This window comes from Salvelinus fontinalis, chromosome 35, assembly GCF_029448725.1.
Source record: "Salvelinus fontinalis isolate EN_2023a chromosome 35, ASM2944872v1, whole genome shotgun sequence".
In the NCBI taxonomy this organism is placed as follows: domain Eukaryota; kingdom Metazoa; phylum Chordata; class Actinopteri; order Salmoniformes; family Salmonidae; genus Salvelinus; species Salvelinus fontinalis.
The window spans coordinates 26,466,303-26,487,128 of record NC_074699.1 but is presented as its reverse complement, the minus strand read 5'-3'; the positions used below and the strand labels follow the sequence as shown (position 1 = coordinate 26,487,128).

The window sequence follows — 20,826 nt, the reverse complement described above, 5'->3', positions numbered from 1 at the left end:
TTATGGGCTGTGATGTTGAGGTTTCCGCAATTACAGTGGTGGAAGTGGTTGTTGGGCCGGAGGTGACTTCTTTAGGTGGCTTTGTGGATGTTGATGGAATTGTCTCCGTTCTGGTTTCTTCATCTGTTGCAGTTCCATGTGTGGTAGGTGTAGTTACCTCAGTAGTTGCGGTGGTTGAAGTCGTGGGAGTGTAATCAATGACAACTGGCCCTATTGTTTCTCCACCTGTTGCTGTGGGCTGTGATGTTGAAGTAGAGGTTTCCGCAATTACAGTGGTGGAAGTGGTTGTTGGGCCTGTGGTGACTTCTTTAGGTGGCTTTGTGGATGTTGATGGAATTGTCTCCGTTGTGGTTTCTTCAACTGTTGTAGTTCCACCTGTTGTAGGTGTAGTTGTAGTTGTTGTTAAAGTAGTGGGATTGGATGTAATGACTGTTGGCCCTGATGTTTCTTCACCTGTTGCTGTGGGCTGTGATGTAGAGGTTTCAACAATTACAGTGGTGGAAGTGGTTGTTGGGCCGGAGGTGACTTCTTTAGGTGGCTTTGTGGATGTAGATGGAATTGTCTCCGTTGTGGTTTCTTCAATTCCTGTAGTTCCACCTGTGGTAAGTGTCGTTGGTGTGGGTGCAATTGTAGTTGTTGTTAAAGTAGTGGGACTGGATGTAATGACTATTGGCCCTGATGTTTCTCCACCTGTTGCTGTGGGCTGTGATGTTGAAGTAGAGGTTTCAACAATTACAGTGGTTGAAGTGGTTGTTGGGCCGGAGGTGACTTCTTTAGGTGGCTTTGTGGATGTAGATGGACTTGTCTCAGATGTGGTTTCTTCAATTCCTGTAGTTCCACCTGTGGTAAGTGTCGTTGGTGTGGGTGCAGTTGTAGTTGTTGTTAAAGTAGTGGGATTGGATGTAATGACTATTGGCCCTGATGTTTCTTCACCTGTTGCTGTGGGCTGTGATGTTGAAGTAGAGGTTTCAACAATTACAGTGGTGGAAGTGGTTGTTGGGCCGGAGGTGACTTCTTTAGGTGGCTTTGTGGATGTTGATGGAATTGTCTCATTTGTGGTTTCTTCAACTGTTGTAGATCCACCTGTTGTAGGTGTAGCTGTAGTTGTTGTTAAAGTAGTGGGTTTGGATGTAATGACTGTTGGCCCTGATGTTTCTTCACCTGTTGCTGTGGGCTGTGATGTTGAACTAGAGGTTTCAACAATTACAGTGGTGGAAGTGGTTGTTGGGCCGGAGGTGACTTCTTTAGGTGGCTTTGTGGATGTAGATGGAATTGTCTCATTTGTGGTTTCTTCAACTGTTGTTGTTCCACCTGTTGTAGGTGTAGTTGTAGTTGTTGTTAAAGTAGTGGGATTGGATGTAATGACTATTGGCCCTGATGTTTCTTCACCTGTTGCTGTGGGCTGTGATGTTGAAGTAGAGGTTTCCGCAATTACAGTGGTGGAAGTGGTTGTTGGGCCGGAGGTGACTTCTTTAGGTGGCTTTGTGGATGTTGATGGAATTGTCTCATTTGTGGTTTCTTCAACTGTTGTAGTTCCACCTGTTGTAGGTGTAGTTGTAGTTGTTGTTAAAGTAGTGGGATTGGATGTAATGACTGTTGGTCCTGATGTTTCTTCACCTGTTGCTGAGGGCTGTGATGTTGAAGTAGAGGTTTCCGCAATTACAGTGGTGGAAGTGGTTGTTGGGCCGGAGGTGACTTCTTTAGGTGGCTTTGTGGATGTTGATGGAATTGTCTCATTTGTGGTTTCTTCAACTGTTGTAGTTCCACCTGTTGTAGGTGTAGTTGTAGTTGTTGTTAAAGTAGTGGGATTGGATGTAATGACTGTTGGCCCTGATGTTTCTTCTCCTGTTGCTGTGGGCTGTGATGTTGAAGTAGAGGTTTCAACAATTACAGTGGTGGAAGTGGTTGTTGGGCCTGAGGTGACTTCTTTAGGTGGCTTTGTGGATGTAGATGGAATTGTCTCCGTTCTGGTTTCTTCATCTGTTGTAGTTCCATGTGTGGTAGGTGTAGTTACCTCAGTAGTTGCGGTGGTTGAAGTCGTGGGAGTGTAATCAATGACAACTGGCCCTATTGTTTCTTCACCTGTTGTTGTGGGCTGTGAAGTAGAGGTTTCAACAATTACAGTGGTGGAAGTGGTTGTTGGGCCTGTGGTGACTTCTTTAGGTGGCTTTGTGGATGTTGATGGAATTGTCTCATTTGTGGTTTCTTCAACTGTTGTAGATCCACCTGTTGTAGGTGTAGTTGTAGTTGTTGTTAAAGTAGTGGGATTGGATGTAATGACTGTTGGTCCTGATGTTTCTTCACCTGTTGCTGTGGGCTGTGATGTTGAAGTAGAGGTTTCAACAATTACAGTGGTGGAAGTGGTTGTTGGGCCGGAGGTGACTTCTTTAGGTGGCTTTGTGGATGTTGATGGAATTGTCTCATTTGTGGTTTCTTCAACTGTTGTAGATCCACCTGTTGTAGGTGTAGCTGTAGTTGTTGTTAAAGTAGTGGGTTTGGATGTAATGACTGTTGGCCCTGATGTTTCTTCACCTGTTGCTGTGGGCTGTGATGTTGAACTAGAGGTTTCAACAATTACAGTGGTGGAAGTGGTTGTTGGGCCGGAGGTGACTTCTTTAGGTGGCTTTGTGGATGTAGATGGAATTGTCTCCGTTCTGGTTTCTTCATCTGTTGTAGTTCCATGTGTGGTAGGTGTAGTTACCTCAGTAGTTGCGGTGGTTGAAGTCGTGGGAGTGTAATCAATGACTATTGGCCCTATTGTTTCTTCACCTGTTGTTATGGGCTGTGATGTTGAGGTTTCCGCAATTACAGTGGTGGAAGTGGTTGTTGGGCCGGAGGTGACTTCTTTAGGTGGCTTTGTGGATGTTGATGGAATTGTCTCATTTGTGGTTTCTTCAACTGTTGTAGTTCCACCTGTTGTAGGTGTAGCTGTAGTTAATGTTAAAGTAGTGGGATTGGATGTAATGACTGTTGGCCCTGATGTTTCTTCACCTGTTGCTGTGGGCTGTGATGTTGAAGTAGAGGTTTCAACAATTACAGTGGTGGAAGTGGTTGTTGGGCCGGAGGTGACTTCTTTAGGTGGCTTTGTGGATGTAGATGAAATTGTCTCCGTTGTGGTTTCTTCAATTCCTGTAGTTCCACCTGTGGTAAGTGGCGTTGTTGTGGGTGCAATTGTAGTTGTTGTTAAAGTAGTGGGATTGGATGTAATGACTGTTGGCCCTGATGTTTCTTCACCTGTTGCTGTAGGCTGTGATGTTGAAGTAGAGGTTTCAACAATTACAGTGGTGGAAGTGGTTGTTGGGCCGGAGGTGACTTCTTTAGGTGGCTTTGTGGATGTTGATGGAATTGTCTCATTTGTGCTTTCTTCAACTGTTGTAGTTCCACCTGTTGTAGGTGTAGTTGTAGTTGTTGTTAAAGTAGTGGGATTGGATGTAATGACTGTTGGCCCTGATGTTTCTTCACCTGTTGCTGTGGGCTGTGATGTTGAAGTAGAGGTTTCAACAATTACAGTGGTGGAAGTGGTTGTTGGGCCGGAGGTGACTTCTTTAGGTGGCTTTGTGGATGTAGATGGACTTGTCTCAGATGTGGTTTCTTCAATTCCTGTAGTTCCACCTGTGGTAAGTGTCGTTGTTGTGGGTGCAGTTGTAGTTGTTGTTAAAGTAGTGGGATTGGATGTAATGACTATTGGCCCTGATGTTTCTCCACCTGTTGCTGTGGGCTGTGATGTTGAAGTAGAGGTTTCCGCAATTACAGTGGTGGAAGTGGTTGTTGGGCCGGAGGTGACTTCTTTAGGTGGCTTTGTGGATGTTGATGGAATTGTCTCATTTGTGGTTTCTTCAACTGTTGTAGTTCCACCTGTTGTAGGTGTAGTTGTAGTTGTTGTTAAAGTAGTGGGATTGGATGTAATGACTGTTGGCCCTGATGTTTCTTCACCTGTTGCTGTGGGCTGTGATGTTGAAGTAGAGGTTTCAACAATTACAGTGGTGGAAGTGGTTGTTGGGCCGGAGGTGACTTCTTTAGGTGGCTTTGTGGATGTAGATGGAATTGTCTCCGTTCTGGTTTCTTCATCTGTTGTAGTTCCATGTGTGGTAGGTGTAGTTACCTCAGTAGTTGCGGTGGTTGAAGTCGTGGGAGTGTAATCAATGACAACTGGCCCTATTGTTTCTTCACCTGTTGTTGTGGGCTGTGAAGTAGAGGTTTCAACAATTACAGTGGTGGAAGTGGTTGTTGGGCCTGTGGTGACTTCTTTAGGTGGCTTTGTGGATGTTGATGGAATTGTCTCATTTGTGGTTTCTTCAACTGTTGTAGATCCACCTGTTGTAGGTGTAGTTGTAGTTGTTGTTAAAGTAGTGGGATTGGATGTAATGACTGTTGGTCCTGATGTTTCTTCACCTGTTGCTGTGGGCTGTGATGTTGAAGTAGAGGTTTCAACAATTACAGTGGTGGAAGTGGTTGTTGGGCCGGAGGTGACTTCTTTAGGTGGCTTTGTGGATGTTGATGGAATTGTCTCATTTGTGGTTTCTTCAACTGTTGTAGATCCACCTGTTGTAGGTGTAGCTGTAGTTGTTGTTAAAGTAGTGGGTTTGGATGTAATGACTGTTGGCCCTGATGTTTCTTCACCTGTTGCTGTGGGCTGTGATGTTGAACTAGAGGTTTCAACAATTACAGTGGTGGAAGTGGTTGTTGGGCCTGAGGTGACTTCTTTAGGTGGCTTTGTGGATGTAGATGGAATTGTCTCCGTTCTGGTTTCTTCATCTGTTGTAGTTCCATGTGTGGTAGGTGTAGTTACCTCAGTAGTTGCGGTGGTTGAAGTCGTGGGAGTGTAATCAATGACAACTGGCCCTATTGTTTCTTCACCTGTTGTTATGGGCTGTGATGTTGAGGTTTCCGCAATTACAGTGGTGGAAGTGGTTGTTGGGCCGGAGGTGACTTCTTTAGGTGGCTTTGTGGATGTTGATGGAATTGTCTCATTTGTGGTTTCTTCAACTGTTGTAGTTCCACCTGTTGTAGGTGTAGCTGTAGTTAATGTTAAAGTAGTGGGATTGGATGTAATGACTGTTGGCCCTGATGTTTCTTCACCTGTTGCTGTGGGCTGTGATATTGAAGTAGAGGTTTCAACAATTACAGTGGTGGAAGTGGTTGTTGGGCCGGAGGTGACTTCTTTAGGTGGCTTTGTGGATGTAGATGAAATTGTGTCCGTTGTGGTTTCTTCAATTCCTGTAGTTCCACCTGTGGTAAGTGGCGTTGTTGTGGGGGCAATTGTAGTTGTTGTTAAAGTAGTGGGATTGGATGTAATGACTGTTGGCCCTGATGTTTCTTCACCTGTTGCTGTAGGCTGTGATGTTGAAGTAGAGGTTTCAACAATTACAGTGGTGGAAGTGGTTGTTGGGCCGGAGGTGACTTCTTTAGGTGGCTTTGTGGATGTTGATGGAATTGTCTCATTTGTGGTTTCTTCAACTGTTGTAGTTCCACCTGTTGTAGTTGTAGTTGTAGTTGTTGTTAAAGTAGTGGGATTGGATGTAATGACTGTTGGCCCTGATGTTTCTTCACCTGTTGCTGTGGGCTGTGATGTTGAAGTAGAGGTTTCAACAATTACAGTGGTGGAAGTGGTTGTTGGGCCGGAGGTGACTTCTTTAGGTGGCTTTGTGGATGTAGATGGAATTGTCTCCGTTCTGGTTTCTTCATCTGTTGTAGTTCCATGTGTGGTAGGTGTAGTTACCTCAGTAGTTGCGGTGGTTGAAGTCGTGGGAGTGTAATCAATGACAACTGGCCCTATTGTTTCTTCACCTGTTGTTGTGGGCTGTGAAGTAGAGGTTTCAACAATTACAGTGGTGGAAGTGGTTGTTGGGCCTGAGGTGACTTCTTTAGGTGGCTTTGTGGATGTAGATGGAATTGTCTCCGTTGTGGTTTCTTCAATTCCTGTAGTTCCACCTGTGGTAAGTGTCGTTGTTGTGGGTGCAGTTGTAGTTGTTGTTAAAGTAGTGGGATTGGATGTTATGACAACTGGCCCTGATGTTTCTTCACCTGTTGCTGTGGGCTGTGATGTTGAAGTAGAGGTTTCAACAATTACAGTGGTGGAAGTGGTTGTTGGGCCGGCGGTGACAATTTTAGGCGGCTGTGTGGATCTTTCAGTAGTAGTATATGTAGTTACCTCTGCATTTGTTGTGGGTGCCTTTGTAGTTGAAGTTGAAGTTGATGGCTGTGATGTTGAGGTAGAGTCTTCAACATTTACAATTGTAGATAATGATGCTGTGGTGTGTGTGAATATCTCGGATGCAGTTGTATTGATAATCTGGGAGGTAGGCTCTGTTGTCATTATTCCACCTGTGATGGCCGATTCTGTTATTGTTGAGGGCTGTGTTGTTGATGTTAAAGGCCACAATGTACCTGTAAAGTAAGGTAGTGTTTTTGTAATTGACGCAATCGAAGTCACTGAAGGTTTGGTTGTGACATGTGATGTCGTTGTTATGGTACCTGTGGGGACTACTTTAGGTGGCTTTGTAAATGTGATGGTCTTAGTTGTGGTTTCTTCCATAGTTGAAGTTTCAGCTGTGGTCGATGTAGCTACTTCTCCACTTGTTGAGGGTACCGTAGTTGTTATAGCTCCAGTTTTCGGGTTGGGAATTGTGACTGTACTTGTTCCAGATGTTGTAGTTGAAGGATTGAATGATGAAGTTGTGGTGCCAATAGTGATTTCAGGTGTTGTCTCCATTGTTGTGGATGACCAAGTAGATGTTGGTTCTGTTTTTGACAAATATATATATTTTGTTAACTATGCCAGAAAAATAACATTTGAATTTACCAAGTATTTACAATACTTACCAGTCATATTCAATTTGAACATATCGTCAATATGAATTAATCTCATCACTACCACCTAGGGTCCACCCGAACCTGAATACCCGAGACCCCACCAGGGGCCCGAGCTGGTACGGGTCCAAAATTCTAACTATTCCTTCGGGTCCGGGTCTTGTCATGTTTGATTGTCATCGGGTCTTGGGTCTATGTAATTACAGGTGATTGACGTGAGTGGACCTGAATGGACCCGACCACAGCTCTGCATAGCCTGTACCATATTTATTTTCCACTAATATGGTGAATTTATTGACTTATAGAAGGCCTAGGCAAAATATAAAGACCTATTAATTAACCAGAGGAGCATCTTGGCTGATAAATATAATTTGTTTGTCACTTGGGTCCAATCAGGTCTGGTCTAGACCTGGATCCGTTAGGGTATGGGTCGGATCTAGGTCTGGTTGTCGTCGGGTCCATTCGTGTTTGGGTCTGATTGTTCTCGGGTCTGTTTGGGTCCAGGTCCCACTTTATTTTAAATGATCGTGTCCGTTCAGGTCCGGGTCTGATTGTCCTCGGGTCCGTTCGGTTCCGGGTCCAACTGTTTGGACCCGAGAAGACCTCTACTACCATCTTACATACAAATTGCTATTCATTTCACATCAAGATTTTCATTTATCAGTATGGTAGTTAGCAAGAATTGGGCTGAACTTTAATCATTCAAGAGTTTCTCTGCTTACCAGGTGTTGAGAAGTGGAAGACAGTTGTGGGCTTTAGTGTTGTCGTAGAGACCTGTGTTGTTGTTGTTGTGGTCAGAGGGGAAGTTGTGGTTGGTACTGGAGTTGTGGTCACTTTACAAGGGGAAATGTTCCTGGTAATGGTTCCGTTTGCAGCACAAACAGCAACTATGCAGTTACCAATCCCATCTGTTGTATTGTAGAGGGTTGCTCCATATGGCTGTTGTTTACCATTATGCAAGCATGTACAATCTGCAGGGGGCAAAGTATTTTACAATTAGATTTAATCAATGTTGCTTTGATCATTGTTAAATATGTTACTTTTATTTGGGGATGTCATCCTTACCATTTACATTATAACTACAACTCACTCCAGTCATTGTACAGGTGCTTTATTAAAAGAAGAAAAATAATTTAAACATTTGAATTATTCCCAGTTTCAACTGAATAAGATATACATTTTTGTTCAAAATACCATTATAGAGGTTAAACTAGTCAGGGCTTGGTAATAAAGTACTGTAAGTTGTGAAATGGTTGGGGAGCAGGGCACGTTTTCAGATTGCAATATAGCCATAATTGGCATCACTATGGAAAAACTAGCATGACCTTCCCATCTTAGACAAACCCCTACCCAACCTCTTCCCTAAAATTCACGCAAAACAGAAAACCTAATACTTTCACAGTTGTAACATTCAGAATAGGCTCTGAAATAGTACAGGTACTGTGAACTGAATTATTCAAACATACCACGTTTCACAATTTTGTGCCGGAAGATTCTGTCCATTGGTGTACTGGTTTCCTTCATAGTCATAACAGCCACATTGTTCCCTCTCCACACACTTCATTGTCTCCTCATTGAAGTAAGGTTGTGCCGCAGGACAGTTAGGATAGCAGCCTGTAATAAGCACAATAGCCAAGAGGTTACAAAAGGTCAAGTCTTGTTAAGGATAACAGTAGTCAGGTAAATGTAGCCTGAGGCTGCTCAGACACACAGCATGTAGATGTATAACAATTGTTGGGGTCAGTTTCAGTTACAATTGTTATTCAGAAATAATATCCAAAATGAGACAAAATATGAGTTAGACGGTCATATCCCTACCTTCCAATGCTGGTATTAAACTAGAACAGTCTCCGGAAGGGTTTCTGCAGGTCTTCATACACTGAGCTCCACATGCCTTGTAGTGCCACTCACATTCTCCAGTGGGGTTGTAGTAATCACAGAACAGTGCTGTTTGTGGTGTACAAAATATGGTGGACAAAATTTTTGTCATGATTTGAACTAGAATAATGATGCCTTTCCATGATCAACTGTCCTATATGATAATGTGTCAACCTAGTCCAGTATTGAATTGACAAGCGCCTTATTGTAGTTGAAAATCACATTCACTGTTGATTGTGAAGAAACTTACGGCAAATTCGAGGGGTTCTCCAGGCTACGCATGCTCCAGCTTCATTGCAGGCCTCTGCATAAGCTGCCACAGCGGTACAGAAGCACTCACAGTCTCCACCACTGTCACAAGCACATGAGTCTCTCACACAAGCATCGTAGTAAGGAGAGGGGTCCACCTTAAAAGCACAGAAATGTGTTGTAAGATATACAGAAGTTGCATGGTGAAGTACATTTCTTTGTCCACAAAAGACAAATCCACATATCTTACTAGTAGTATATCCTAGTTGAATATATCCATACCTGGTTCTGGCAGGCTGCGAAGACATCACTCTTAATGATGCTGCACTGTTTCTGGGCCCAAGACGCTCTGTACGGGTTGGAGGCACATGGGTGCACTACAGCGGATACACTTGGGCAGCTTGATGAAACTTTCCAGCTGTTTCCAAATTCCACCGGATCAACAACAGTCGCTTGGGCTCTAGTGGTGAAGTCATTGTTTGCGTTGCCATCATAGTTTCCACACAGACCACACACTTGCCCCTGAAGAAAAGAGATCATGAATGAAAATGATTGATTTGGCAGGGTTCTACAAAAGTCTTGGTAATATCAGTTTTGACTGAATTCTGAATTCATTTCTTCATCAGAGTATTTTAATGTACCTGGTATTGTGGGCTAAGCTTGATAAAGAGACTGGTCTTCTTGTCCCACATGAGGATTAGACCACTTTTGACTTCAATGACCAGATAATTCCCCAGAAGGCTGATCTGTTTAGGAAACTGCTCTTCTGGAGTACTCCTGATAACTTCAGCGTTCCCATCTGCCAGTATTAGCTCACTGGTCTGAAGAAGAGAAATATGTTTTCATACATAACTTGGTCTAAAATCGGATCTCAACCTGATGTTTGGTTGATGATTTGTTGATTTTTCTTTACATGAGGGATGGAATGTACAGTATTGTGTGAAGTCAAGTTGCTCATTACCCCCAGGAAGAGCTTAATGGTCTTGGAGCAGGTGGTGCCTTTAGTTCCACAAGGAACATTCTCAGTGAGAACTCTGAAGCTGCCACTGCCATTAGTATTGCCACAGTAGTCCTGTGCGAAAGGAAAATATTCTTAATATGGTTAAAATTCACACTTTTCAATGCTGATACAATTCTACCAAATAAAGAGACACAAACCTGAATGAGAGTGTATTCACAGTTTCCATTAAAGTTGAACCTTTTCTCATCAAAGGTGATATAGTGACCCTCTCCGTAGATTGCACAAACTCCATCACAAAGATGTGTGGTACACTGCCATTGACTGTCCTTGCAAGTACTGTGAACAACACACACATATAATGTCAGGTTTTTCATTATTTGTAAGTCTGTGTTCCATATGTTTTCTCCCCCATGAGTTGTAAAACACAAAACAGGCATACCATGTATTGCAGTCAACCTTAAGGGTCTCTCCAGCTTGGTAAGTAGCTCCATTGTGAGAACAAGGACAAAGTTCCTCCTTGATGCAGTCTCCATTCCCATCAGACACCAGTCCGTTGGGGCACATACAACCTGATGTGCACTCTGTGCTAATCTAAAGGGATTTAACCAAACAAAGTACATAAATAAGTCATGGCAAATGAAAGAGATGTGGACTATGTTTTTGTACGCAGGGGGCGTGTCTATTTGACATAATTTCGATTTTCCAAGGATTTTGTTCATTCAACACGAATCTGTATAATAGTCTCAGTGTTTGACAATCCCATTTAGAGTGAATGGGGGACTCACACAGGTCATATCCAGAGTTGTGCAGCTCTTCTGACACTCTGAACCTGAAGCTCCTGGAGGTGCAGTTGAGCAGTTGAAGAAAACCATAGGCAGTGTGCATACTGGGGATATATGAGAATACAAGTAAAAAAAAAAAAAACGATTTTCAATTCTCAAACAAGCAGAATATAATTGTAATATGTACAGAAATATTCACAGTCATTAATCACAATGTCTTGTGATTGCTTGAATCCTCTTGGTTCATTTCAAATGTACCTGTTTTGTGAAGGATACATGTAAAGTTAAATAATATCGAACCATATATTCTATAAATAACTACTAAATTGGAAGCAAAGAACATAAAACTTACTAAATAGTCTTGCTCCCCCAGTGCAACTCAGTGTCCCTTGTCTGCAAGTGCTGTAAAACAGTTACAGTATTAATAGTTATAGTTAGATAATCAAATGAACAGCAAATATCATTATGCCATAATTTAATTCACAGCATTGAATATATCCATCAAGTTTCATTAGTACTTGTATTTATTTTGGTCTCCTAGCTTTATACGTATGAGGGAGGTGCTTACCAGGTGGCACCGTCTCTGCTGATAGTCTCTCCTGCAGGGACCACCGAGCCCTTGTCATAGCAGGGACAGTTGGTGGGGGCAACACACTTGGCAGCCTCGTCCATGTAGGTGCCCTCTGCGCAGCCACAGCCGTCCACCGGAACAAACTCCACCTGGCAAGATTGGTCTGTCATGCTCAGGGAGCGGCAGGTGCGTCCACAGCTGGTCATGTTGTAGGTATAAACTGTTTGACTGGGGCAAGTGGCAAATTTATCTGAGAAAAGTAATTAGATATGAGTAGTATTAGCAAGACCATTTTTTGTTTCCTTATATCTTTGTATTTGTGCAGTTATTTATTCAGGTTATTTGTATTTAGTAACTCAACCCTACGGTTGTTGTTTCAGTAAATCATTCTATTGTAATCCATTTGCAGCACTTATTAAAATCACACATTGATGCCGTGCTGTCTACTCACTGCAGATAGTGTCTCTCCAGCCGCTGAGCTGGATACCCTCGGCAGCACAAGCGTGGACATAAGAGGAGACGGCAGCACACATGCAGTCCTCACTCTTCTCACAGTTACAGCTGTCATACATGCAGTTCTGTTGGAAAAAGGGTCAAAGTGTGTCAAGACTATAACCTCATCACATAAGAGTTTAATGGTTTTACTTTGTGATTGTATCCTTCTTAACTAACTTACGGTTTTGTAGGTGTCAGGTCTTATTTCAGAATGGCAAGGGGAGAACACTCCTTTAGGATCCGATAACATGGAACACCAGTGCTGGGCATATTTCTCTGTGAAAAAGACAATCATAATTTCAACATATGCATATACTATCTCATATACATTTGTTATAATCATTCAACAAGTGATTCATCTGTAGGCTTAATAAATATGTACCATTTTCAATGCTCAAACTGCAGGGGTTTTCAAAGCTAGTCTTGACATCGGGGCAGCTAGACATGGTCTTCCATGTGTTGGCAAAAGCTACAGCTGTGCCCTCCACCAATCCACTGATGACTCTGAACTCATCTGCCTGAACATCATTGTAGTTTCCGCAAAGGCCTGTGGAAAAATAATTGAAGCCATATGATGTATTATATTTTTATGAATAGAGATACTGAAGAAAAAGGTATGAAACTGGTGGATGAATCTGAAGCATACCACAGGTTGTTCCTTTGTAGGATGAGATGGCAGTTATGTAGATCTGCATAACTGGTGAAAGCTGGATCTGAAGTTGAACTCCAAGAGTTGTCTGTATAACAATGTAGAATGAGGAGGGCTTGAAGACGGTCACTTCAGCTGCAATACATGAAATAAATAGAGTGACATCATTAAGGCTTCATCTAGTGAATATAAATGATATGGTGTTCATACACGGATCCACAACACAGTTTAATTTGGCATTACAATGGATTGTCTCACCTGTATTGAGTGGGAGCTGAGAAAGAATCTGATTTACAAAAACACTTCCACATGACTGGACTCGGATCACCTGTGAATTAGAGAAGATAATGTATTCTATAAAATTGAAAAAATAAATATTTATTGAACAATCCCCTCAAGACACAAACATTACCATGCATGAGCACTTGAAAAGATTGCAAACAGCCAGGCATTATTTGCCAAATCAGGGCAATTTTAAATAACCTTATTGTGTGTTTAGTCAAAAAGGTTGACTAAAAGCGGTTTTGTTTGGGAATGAGATGACAGGTCATTGTGTTATTTGCTCTGAAACATATTTGGAGAGTTGCCTTACGGTGGATCTGCTGGAGAGGGAAAGGGTAACAGCCCTCATACACGTCTCAGTGTCAGTCAACCCACACTTCACAATATCTCCCAGCACGGTGAATTCAGTTCCATTGCATTGCTGAAAGAAAACAAGCATGAGTTTAAACGCAAAAATTTGTAACGAGAGTGACTCGTTTGAACCCATTTCTACATCAACATATGGCTTGAGGAAAATCTATTTTACCTCACCCTTTCACCTTAGTTTGCACTGAAAACTTATTAAGATTTTCTTCTTGCTTCTATTGCTTTGCTATGCTGCACCACATGCACTGACCTTGGTCAGAATGTAAGAGCAGTCCCCATGGAAGGTGTAGGCTTTCCCATCATAGGTGTTGATATGGGATCCTCCCTCCACAGAGCAGGTCCCAGGACAGTCCTTGTCCGTGCAGGTCCACTGACCGCCAGCACAGGAGCTAAAGGGAACATTTATACAGGCTCATCTCACAACTGCATTCATACAGTATTTTAGAAATATTTACGTGGATATAGTTTTGATAATCACACTGTAGAGTTTGGCATGATTCATGAAAATGAGGCATGGGATATGTCATGTATAAATCAGAATATGTACTTGGCCTACCATTCTTTACAGTTGCTGGTATAAGATTCTCCAGATTTGTATACTTGTCCATTGTGGACACAAATGCATTCGCTCACTGGAATACAGCCACTGTTGTTGACATCATCAAAAACAGTACCTTTTTGGTGAGAGATCAGACAGAATTTAGTAGATTTAAGTTATTCTAATGTGTTCTTTACACAGAGAACTTAATTGATTCCAGGAAGTAACTGAGAGAAACAACCAATATTTATGTATATCATTATCAAAGACTTTGCACACATTGACATCAACGGCATAATGGGTAAAAGGTGTGGTGTTTTCATGATGTGCTTAAGGTTAACTTGTACAACAGAGTTGAACCTATGTGGTACCTAGAGGACAGAAGCAGCCGCCTGTACAGTGGTCTTCACACAACTGGCTGGCCTCTGGGTTGGAGCAGGTGTCAACACAGGGGCTTCCACACTCCTGGTACTCCATGTTGTAGGGGCATGTCTTATCTGAGAAAATAAACATTGTGATTAACAGTTTCCTTAAAATAGATTGTGAACATGATCATTAAGTGTTTGGTGGGCATGTTGAAGAGTATCTGCATGCTTACAGCAGAACTGTTCAGTCCTCCATTGCTGGGGCTTCCCCCCTGCGTGAACACACTGACGGGAGTACTCTGAGATGGTGTTGCACAGGCAGAAGGAGTTGGTGCTGTTATCACAGTGGCACAGGTCAGCCAGGCAGGTCTCGACGAAGGAGTCCTTGTCTAAATAATTAGTGCAGCTACTGAAAGCTGCACTGGAGAACAGCTGCTGACAAAATTCCTACAAATAGAGACAAACCACAAAAGGTTACCATATAGAAAACATTTGATGGATCACATGGATTAATTACCATTTCTAACTTCTATTAATATTGTTTTGTATTCTTCTTTTGTGGTGTGAAATGGAATACCTCATCTCCACAACTCTCCTCAGAAGTTAGCGTAGGCTCCTCACAGACTTCCAGAGGACCATCCAGTTTCCAGAGGTTTCCATAGTCAGAGCTAGAGAGTTTCCCACCTGCAACAGCACAAACATTGACAATTAGCTTTTCCACCTACACTATGTAATGCAGTTACATTTCAATAGTTTTGGTAGTTTCAGAAATTATTTTACCATTGATGATGAACTCGTTGTATGTTTGGACTTCATTGAAGTCACCACACAGTCCGCAGGTCTGGTTTCTGTACTTATCGTTCATTTCAATCTGTAGAATGACCAGACCCAATGTGTATACTCAACAAAATCTCATCCTGTTCAGCACTATTCACATGTTCAGTCTTGGCTATCCTCCACGTTACCAAACTTTATTTTTATTAGTCTTTGTATTAGGGAGTGACAAAAAATCTCATTCAAATGTACAAATATTTGCAAACACGTCATCAAATAAACATTGGAGCATGAGCCTGTGTGTGTATAGCCTATACATCTTCACAGATCCTGTTAAATTCATCCTCGTTCTTCAGGTAATTCTGCCTATCAATGTTAACATATCTGGAGGTGAGTAGACAGTGCTTCAGCCAACATGAGACAAAGTGCAGCCAAAAATAGGTGTCTTTCACTCACAATCAACTGCTGATCAATGCCATTGACGGCAAAGATGATATGCTTTTAATCTGAAGACAAATTAAACATGGTTAACTAATCAACCATTGGAGATTAGAAAATTATAAAAGCAGGTATTTTACCATTAGGGAGTCATCCTTGTTCCAAACAGCAACCAGCCCCAGTTTGGCTACGACCTTCACATTAGATGTAGTCTTCACGATGCTGACTCCAGACAAGCTGAACGGCAGGGTCACCCTTCAGGAGGAAGAAGATACTTAAAGGTCATCCTATACATTATGATTGTAATGTTTATTAAACTCCAGAATGTAGCACATAAAATCCTCAAGAGAGGTGCTTGCAGAATGGCGAATCGGTCAAATGACAGGGAAACTCACGTCTGCCCATTGACCACAACAACACCCTTGGATAGCTCCACCACTACACCATCCAGCTTCATGGTGATCTTGCTAATGGTGGGCTGGTTGTCCACCACCTGCCGCCTCATCTGGATGTTGAAAGCCTCATAGCTGCTCTTACACAGTGAGGTCAAAACATGGTTGCAGGTGGAGGGGAGCTGGAAAAAGTACCCGTCGAAGGTCTTGAAGTGGTAGTTACCCCATGTGCTGCAGACCTGGTCATTGTGTGAGGCATTCACTCCTTAGGGACAAGGAATACAAATGTCAGTTCCTTCTTAGCTTATTGATGGATACTCAGTCATTTATTTGGTGTACATTCAGTCAGTCATTTACCTGAAAATGTGGGTATCGTCGTGGTCATTGTCGGGATGATTGTTACACTTGTGGTGGGGCTCACTGAAATAAAAGCAATTCATGAGTATTTTACAATATTATATGTACATTACGGATGGAATTCAATCATTGCAGATATAGATTGTTGCACTGCGCTTTTAGAAGTGTATTTGATTTGCACAGCAGTATGTCCGGACGAAGGGACATTTGAGGCATGATGTGACCCATTCAATATTTACGGCGAACATAAGGCTCAATTCAATCCATATTGCCAAAGTTCAGCGCTATCGTGCAATTGAATTTTAAACGGAATGTTCCTGCGTTCGCAGAGTTTGTGTTCAAGGTAAACGCTGCATATGTCGGCTCAATCGGAAATTACCTTCACATTTCAAGTACGGCGATAGGGATTGAATTGAGCCCCTAGTTTACCAAAAGCTGCATGGTTAATGTGGCACTTCATTTCACTTGACAATTGTCAAGTCAAACAGCTGCAAGGGGCTAACAATTGTAAAATCAATGTTTCAGGGTCTTCTGTGCCTGAACTACTTTGATGTTCTATGAATTGCATAGGTGGGGTCAAAGCTTTTGGAATGCTCAGCCCTGGCTGACAGGTCATCTGACACATGCAACAGGCCTGAAGATTCCTTAATCAAGTGTCATCTGCTGTCTAAACTATACACATTGAATTCCAATGACAGTTCAGTTCCTATTTTACATATTTAGGCATCAAATTTTTCCTGTCAGTATTATTTGAATAATATCAGACATACTTACCACAACTATTATTTTAACGATATACATTTGAGTTTTTGACTGTATTCTGTTCTTGTTTTCATTCCCGATCTAAATTTGGTTTGAAAAGTATTAACTCGCACCCAGTGGGGGGAGTGCTTTATGTATTTATAACACTATACACTATGCTACAACCACTCATTATAACAATCACTAATGAGAATGATACAAAGTTACAGATGTTTCACCACTAATGTGTAGCATTTTCAAATTTAGACAGAAACAATCTCATAAACAAATGTGTATAGGGAACAGAAATAGGATGAACATTTCAATGAATAATGTAATAATATGATCGTAGTAAATGTGTTTCCTGCCTAAAAGCAGAAAACAGGGAAACCGTTATTACTGATTGCGTAAAAACTGCTACTGTAAGCCGACTGTTGAATTCTTCAAAATGCTTGTATAATACATGTAATACATGTTCTGTGTGTTAGTACATTTCTGAATAGCTAATACATACATTTTTTTTACATAATGAGATTTTACTCAAAATATATATGTTATCAAATCTGAAAGTTACCTAATCGTACTAAACTTGTGGTTACAGCTTTTAAAACCTATCAACCTGCTGAGTGTCAATAATCATACTCATTTGGTGTTGTCCTGAATACTTACTATTTGTAATTAACAATTAGTCTGATTTGTGAAATAATATGTAGATTTTACAGATTTGTCAGATTTTTTTAAATGTAGAATAATTATATTCTAGTAATAATCAGAACAGTTTCTGATTTAGGCAAATTAATGAATATTCTACCAACCTGTTTGTGTTGATCTGATCAGTAGTGCCAGGCATATCAGCCTCCATATCGGTGTATCCTTGGTTGTCCCCATGGTGATCCTGTGGGAAGTGAACAGGTCCTACACAGGTGATATGAGAGAGGTGCTTAGGATGGATCTGGTCTTTATAACCACCTGTATTTGAGGAGGGACCTTAAAGGTTAAAACAAAGGTGGGGCCAAAGGTTAAACATGACTCAATGATGACTTTAAGACTTCAATGTTCTGTCTTATGAGGTTTTTCAGTACATTAACAGTACATTAAGCATGAGCATTTACATACAGATTTAGCTGTTTTCATTAGGTATTCTATTATTGGGATTATTTGTGTACCCCTATTGTTATTATAAACTCAGGTGGTTCATAATGTCCTTTATTATAGACCTATACATCTATATTGCACAAGATACGTTACTTAGTCTGATGTGATTTCCTTTTTTACAAGGAGAGGTGCCTTCCTTCCTCATTCAGTATCTATTTATTTCAGGCAGCATCTCCACTCCAGTGGTTTGAGCTTTTGGTATTTGGTATTGTATTAGGATCCCCATTATCCCGAAAGCAGCAGATACTCCTCCTAGTGTCCACAACACAGTACATGTTTTTTTATTTATGTAATGTATATTTTAATGTATAATTACAGATATGTTCATAATAAATAAGTAGTGAGGTTTAATAGAACAAAATGGTGTATCTCCACAGCCATCATAAACTCAGCCAATGTATAGCGGATTATTAATACATTAATCCACTCTATTGGCTCAGTATCTTGAGCAAACATTGTACAAATGCAAACATTTGTCTCTCTGCTGTTGCTCAAAGGAACGATCGGGCTAATTGTATTCATAGTTAGTATTCATAGGCTAGTGTGTCTCACCAAGCTGATCCAGGAACTGCATCCTGATAAAAAATTATAAAAACATAATTTTAAATAATAAAAAAATAATTTTAACACATTAATGTGTATTTTTGCACAACTATTGTAAGTACTATTTCACAACTATTATAACGTTAATCACTTCAGCTTTCTCATATGGCCACTAAGTCTATCAACAGTATCAACCTATTATTTTTGGTGTGTTTTTAAACTCAACAGGAATAACTAGTTTGTATATAGCACATACTGTAACGTAGGGTAGGGTAGGGTGTTAGCCCACCGAATCAGTTGGTCCCGAACACCAAGCGGCAGGTACTTACGCCCAGCAAAGACACTGAGGAGGCGCAGGCTCCGCCCGTAACGCCCGCTCGATGTCCGAGTCCACCTCCCATACCACTGGTGCCATCAGCCTCGAGGCTGGAAGGATGGGAGTAGGCTCGGTGGACCGATCTTCCGTGTCATAAAGACGGGACAGCGCGTCGGCCTTTACGTTCAGGGAGAACATGGTCCACCTTGCCTGACGTGGATTCAGTCTCCTAGCTGCCCGAATGTACTCCAGATTCTGATGGTCAGTATAGATGAGAAAGGGGTGCCTAGCCCCCTCAAGCCAGTGTCTCCACACCCTCAGGGCCACTACTAACAACTCCCGGTCCCCCACATCATAGTTACGCTCTGCCGGGCTGAGCTTCCTCGAAAAGAAAGCGCAGGGGCGGAGTTTTGGTGGCGTACCCGAGCGCTGTGGTAGCACGGCACCCACCCCAGCCTCGGAGCGTCCACCTCCAATATGAATGCTAGAGAGGGGTCCGGGTGCGCCAACACGGGTGCATCCGTGAACAGCGCCTTCAACCTATTGAAGGCTCTGTCCGCCTCTGCCGACCACCGCAAATGCACCGGCCCCCCATTCAGCAGTGAGGTAATGGGAGCCAGTACCTGACCAAAACCCAGGATAAACTGGCAAACCCCAATTGGCAAACCCCAAAAACCGCTGCACCTCCTTCATCCTTGTATGGAGTTGGCCAATTACGCACGGCCTTAATGCGGTCACACTCCATCACCACCCCCGAGGTGGAAATGCGATAACCCCGGAAGGAGACGGCTCGTTTGGAGAACACACACTTCTCAGCCTTGACTTATAGGTCATGCTCCAGCAGTCTACCAAGCACCTTGCGTACCAGAGACCCATGCGCGGCGCGGGTTGCGGAATAGATCAGAATATCATCGATATAAACGACCACGCCCTGCCCGTGCAAGTCCCTGAGAATCTCGTCTACAAAGGATTGAAAGATGGCTGGAGCATTCTTTAACCCATACGGCATGACGAGGTACTCATAGTGGCCCGATGTGGTACTAAATGCGGTTTTCCACTCATCTCCCTCCCGAATACGCACCAGACTATACGTGCTCCTGAGATCCAGTTTTGTGAAAAACTGTGCTCCGTGAAATGATTCCACCGCCGTAGCGATGAGAGGTAGTGGGTAACTAAACCCCACTGTGATGGCATTTAGACCTCTATAATCAATGCACGGACGCAGACCTCCCTCCGTTTTCTTCACAAAAAAGGAGACGGGTGAGATAGAGGGCCGAATGTACCCCTGTCCCAGAGATTCCGTGACATATGTCTCCATAGCCAACGTCTCCTCCTGGGACAATGGGTACACGTGACTCTTGGGAAGCGCAAAGTTTACCTGGAGATTTATCGCACAACCCCCCCCTCCCCCCCCCCGGTCGATGAGGTGGTAATTTAGTCGCTCTCTTCTTACTGAAAGCGATTGCCAAATCGGCATATTCGGGGGGAATGTGCACCGTGGAACCCTGGTCTGGACTCTCCACCGACGTGGCACCGATGGAAAATCCCAGATACTTTCCAGAACACTCCTCTGACCACCCCTGGAGAACCCCCTGTCTCCACGAAATCTTAGGATTGTGACTAGCCAGCCAGGGAATCCCCAGCACCACTGGAAACGCAGGCGAATCAATAATGAAGAGACTAATTCGCTCCCTATGATTCCCCTGCGTCACCATGTCCAGTGGAACTGTGGCCTCCATGACCAACCCTGACCCTAATGGCCGGCTATCTAGGGAGTGCACGGGGAAGGGAGAATCTATATGCACGAGCGGAACACCCAGCTTGATGGCGAGTCCGCGATCCATAAAATTCCCAGCTGCACCTGAATCGACTAGCGCCTTATACTGGGAAGAGGGGAAAAGTTCAAGAAACAAAATCAAGACAAACATGTGACCAACAGGGGGTTCTGGGTGAGTTTGATGCCGACCTGGGGTGACCGAGAAGCGTTCCGCCTGCCATCTCGACTCCCAGACGGGCCCCCCTCCTCCTCCGGTACCCCTCGGCACGCCGCCCCCCCCCCCCCCAACTCCATAGGAATGGGAGCGGGGGCGCTGGATGGTGGAACGAACAGGACCCTCTCCGAACGCCCGTGGGCAGCCAGCAGATTCTCCAGCCGGATAGACAT

The 20,826-nt window shown here is 42.9% G+C and overlaps 1 protein-coding gene and 1 pseudogene across 1 annotated transcript; both read right to left on the bottom strand.

The window, feature by feature from the left end:
• Window positions 1–6,174: 6,174 nt before the first annotated feature.
• On the bottom strand, window positions 6,175–6,829 carry LOC129834146 (integumentary mucin C.1-like; annotated as a pseudogene).
• Window positions 6,830–7,512: 683 nt separating this feature from the next.
• Window positions 7,513–20,826, bottom strand: LOC129834145 (mucin-5AC-like). Its single transcript, XM_055898884.1, has 29 exons — window positions 20,729–20,826; window positions 18,676–18,722; window positions 15,554–15,812; window positions 15,299–15,413; window positions 14,727–14,817; window positions 14,524–14,630; window positions 14,180–14,393; window positions 13,953–14,078; window positions 13,600–13,717; window positions 13,294–13,432; window positions 12,988–13,098; window positions 12,654–12,723; window positions 12,393–12,530; window positions 12,129–12,293; window positions 11,928–12,022; window positions 11,703–11,829; window positions 11,249–11,501; window positions 11,030–11,082; window positions 10,684–10,790; window positions 10,338–10,489; window positions 10,096–10,234; window positions 9,899–10,009; window positions 9,579–9,758; window positions 9,220–9,459; window positions 8,939–9,095; window positions 8,629–8,757; window positions 8,277–8,424; window positions 7,876–7,919; window positions 7,513–7,781 (listed from the first exon to the last, which is right to left on the bottom strand). Exons 1-29 carry the CDS (start codon window positions 20,824–20,826, stop codon window positions 7,513–7,515), a joined length of 4,002 nt encoding a protein of 1,333 aa, XP_055754859.1.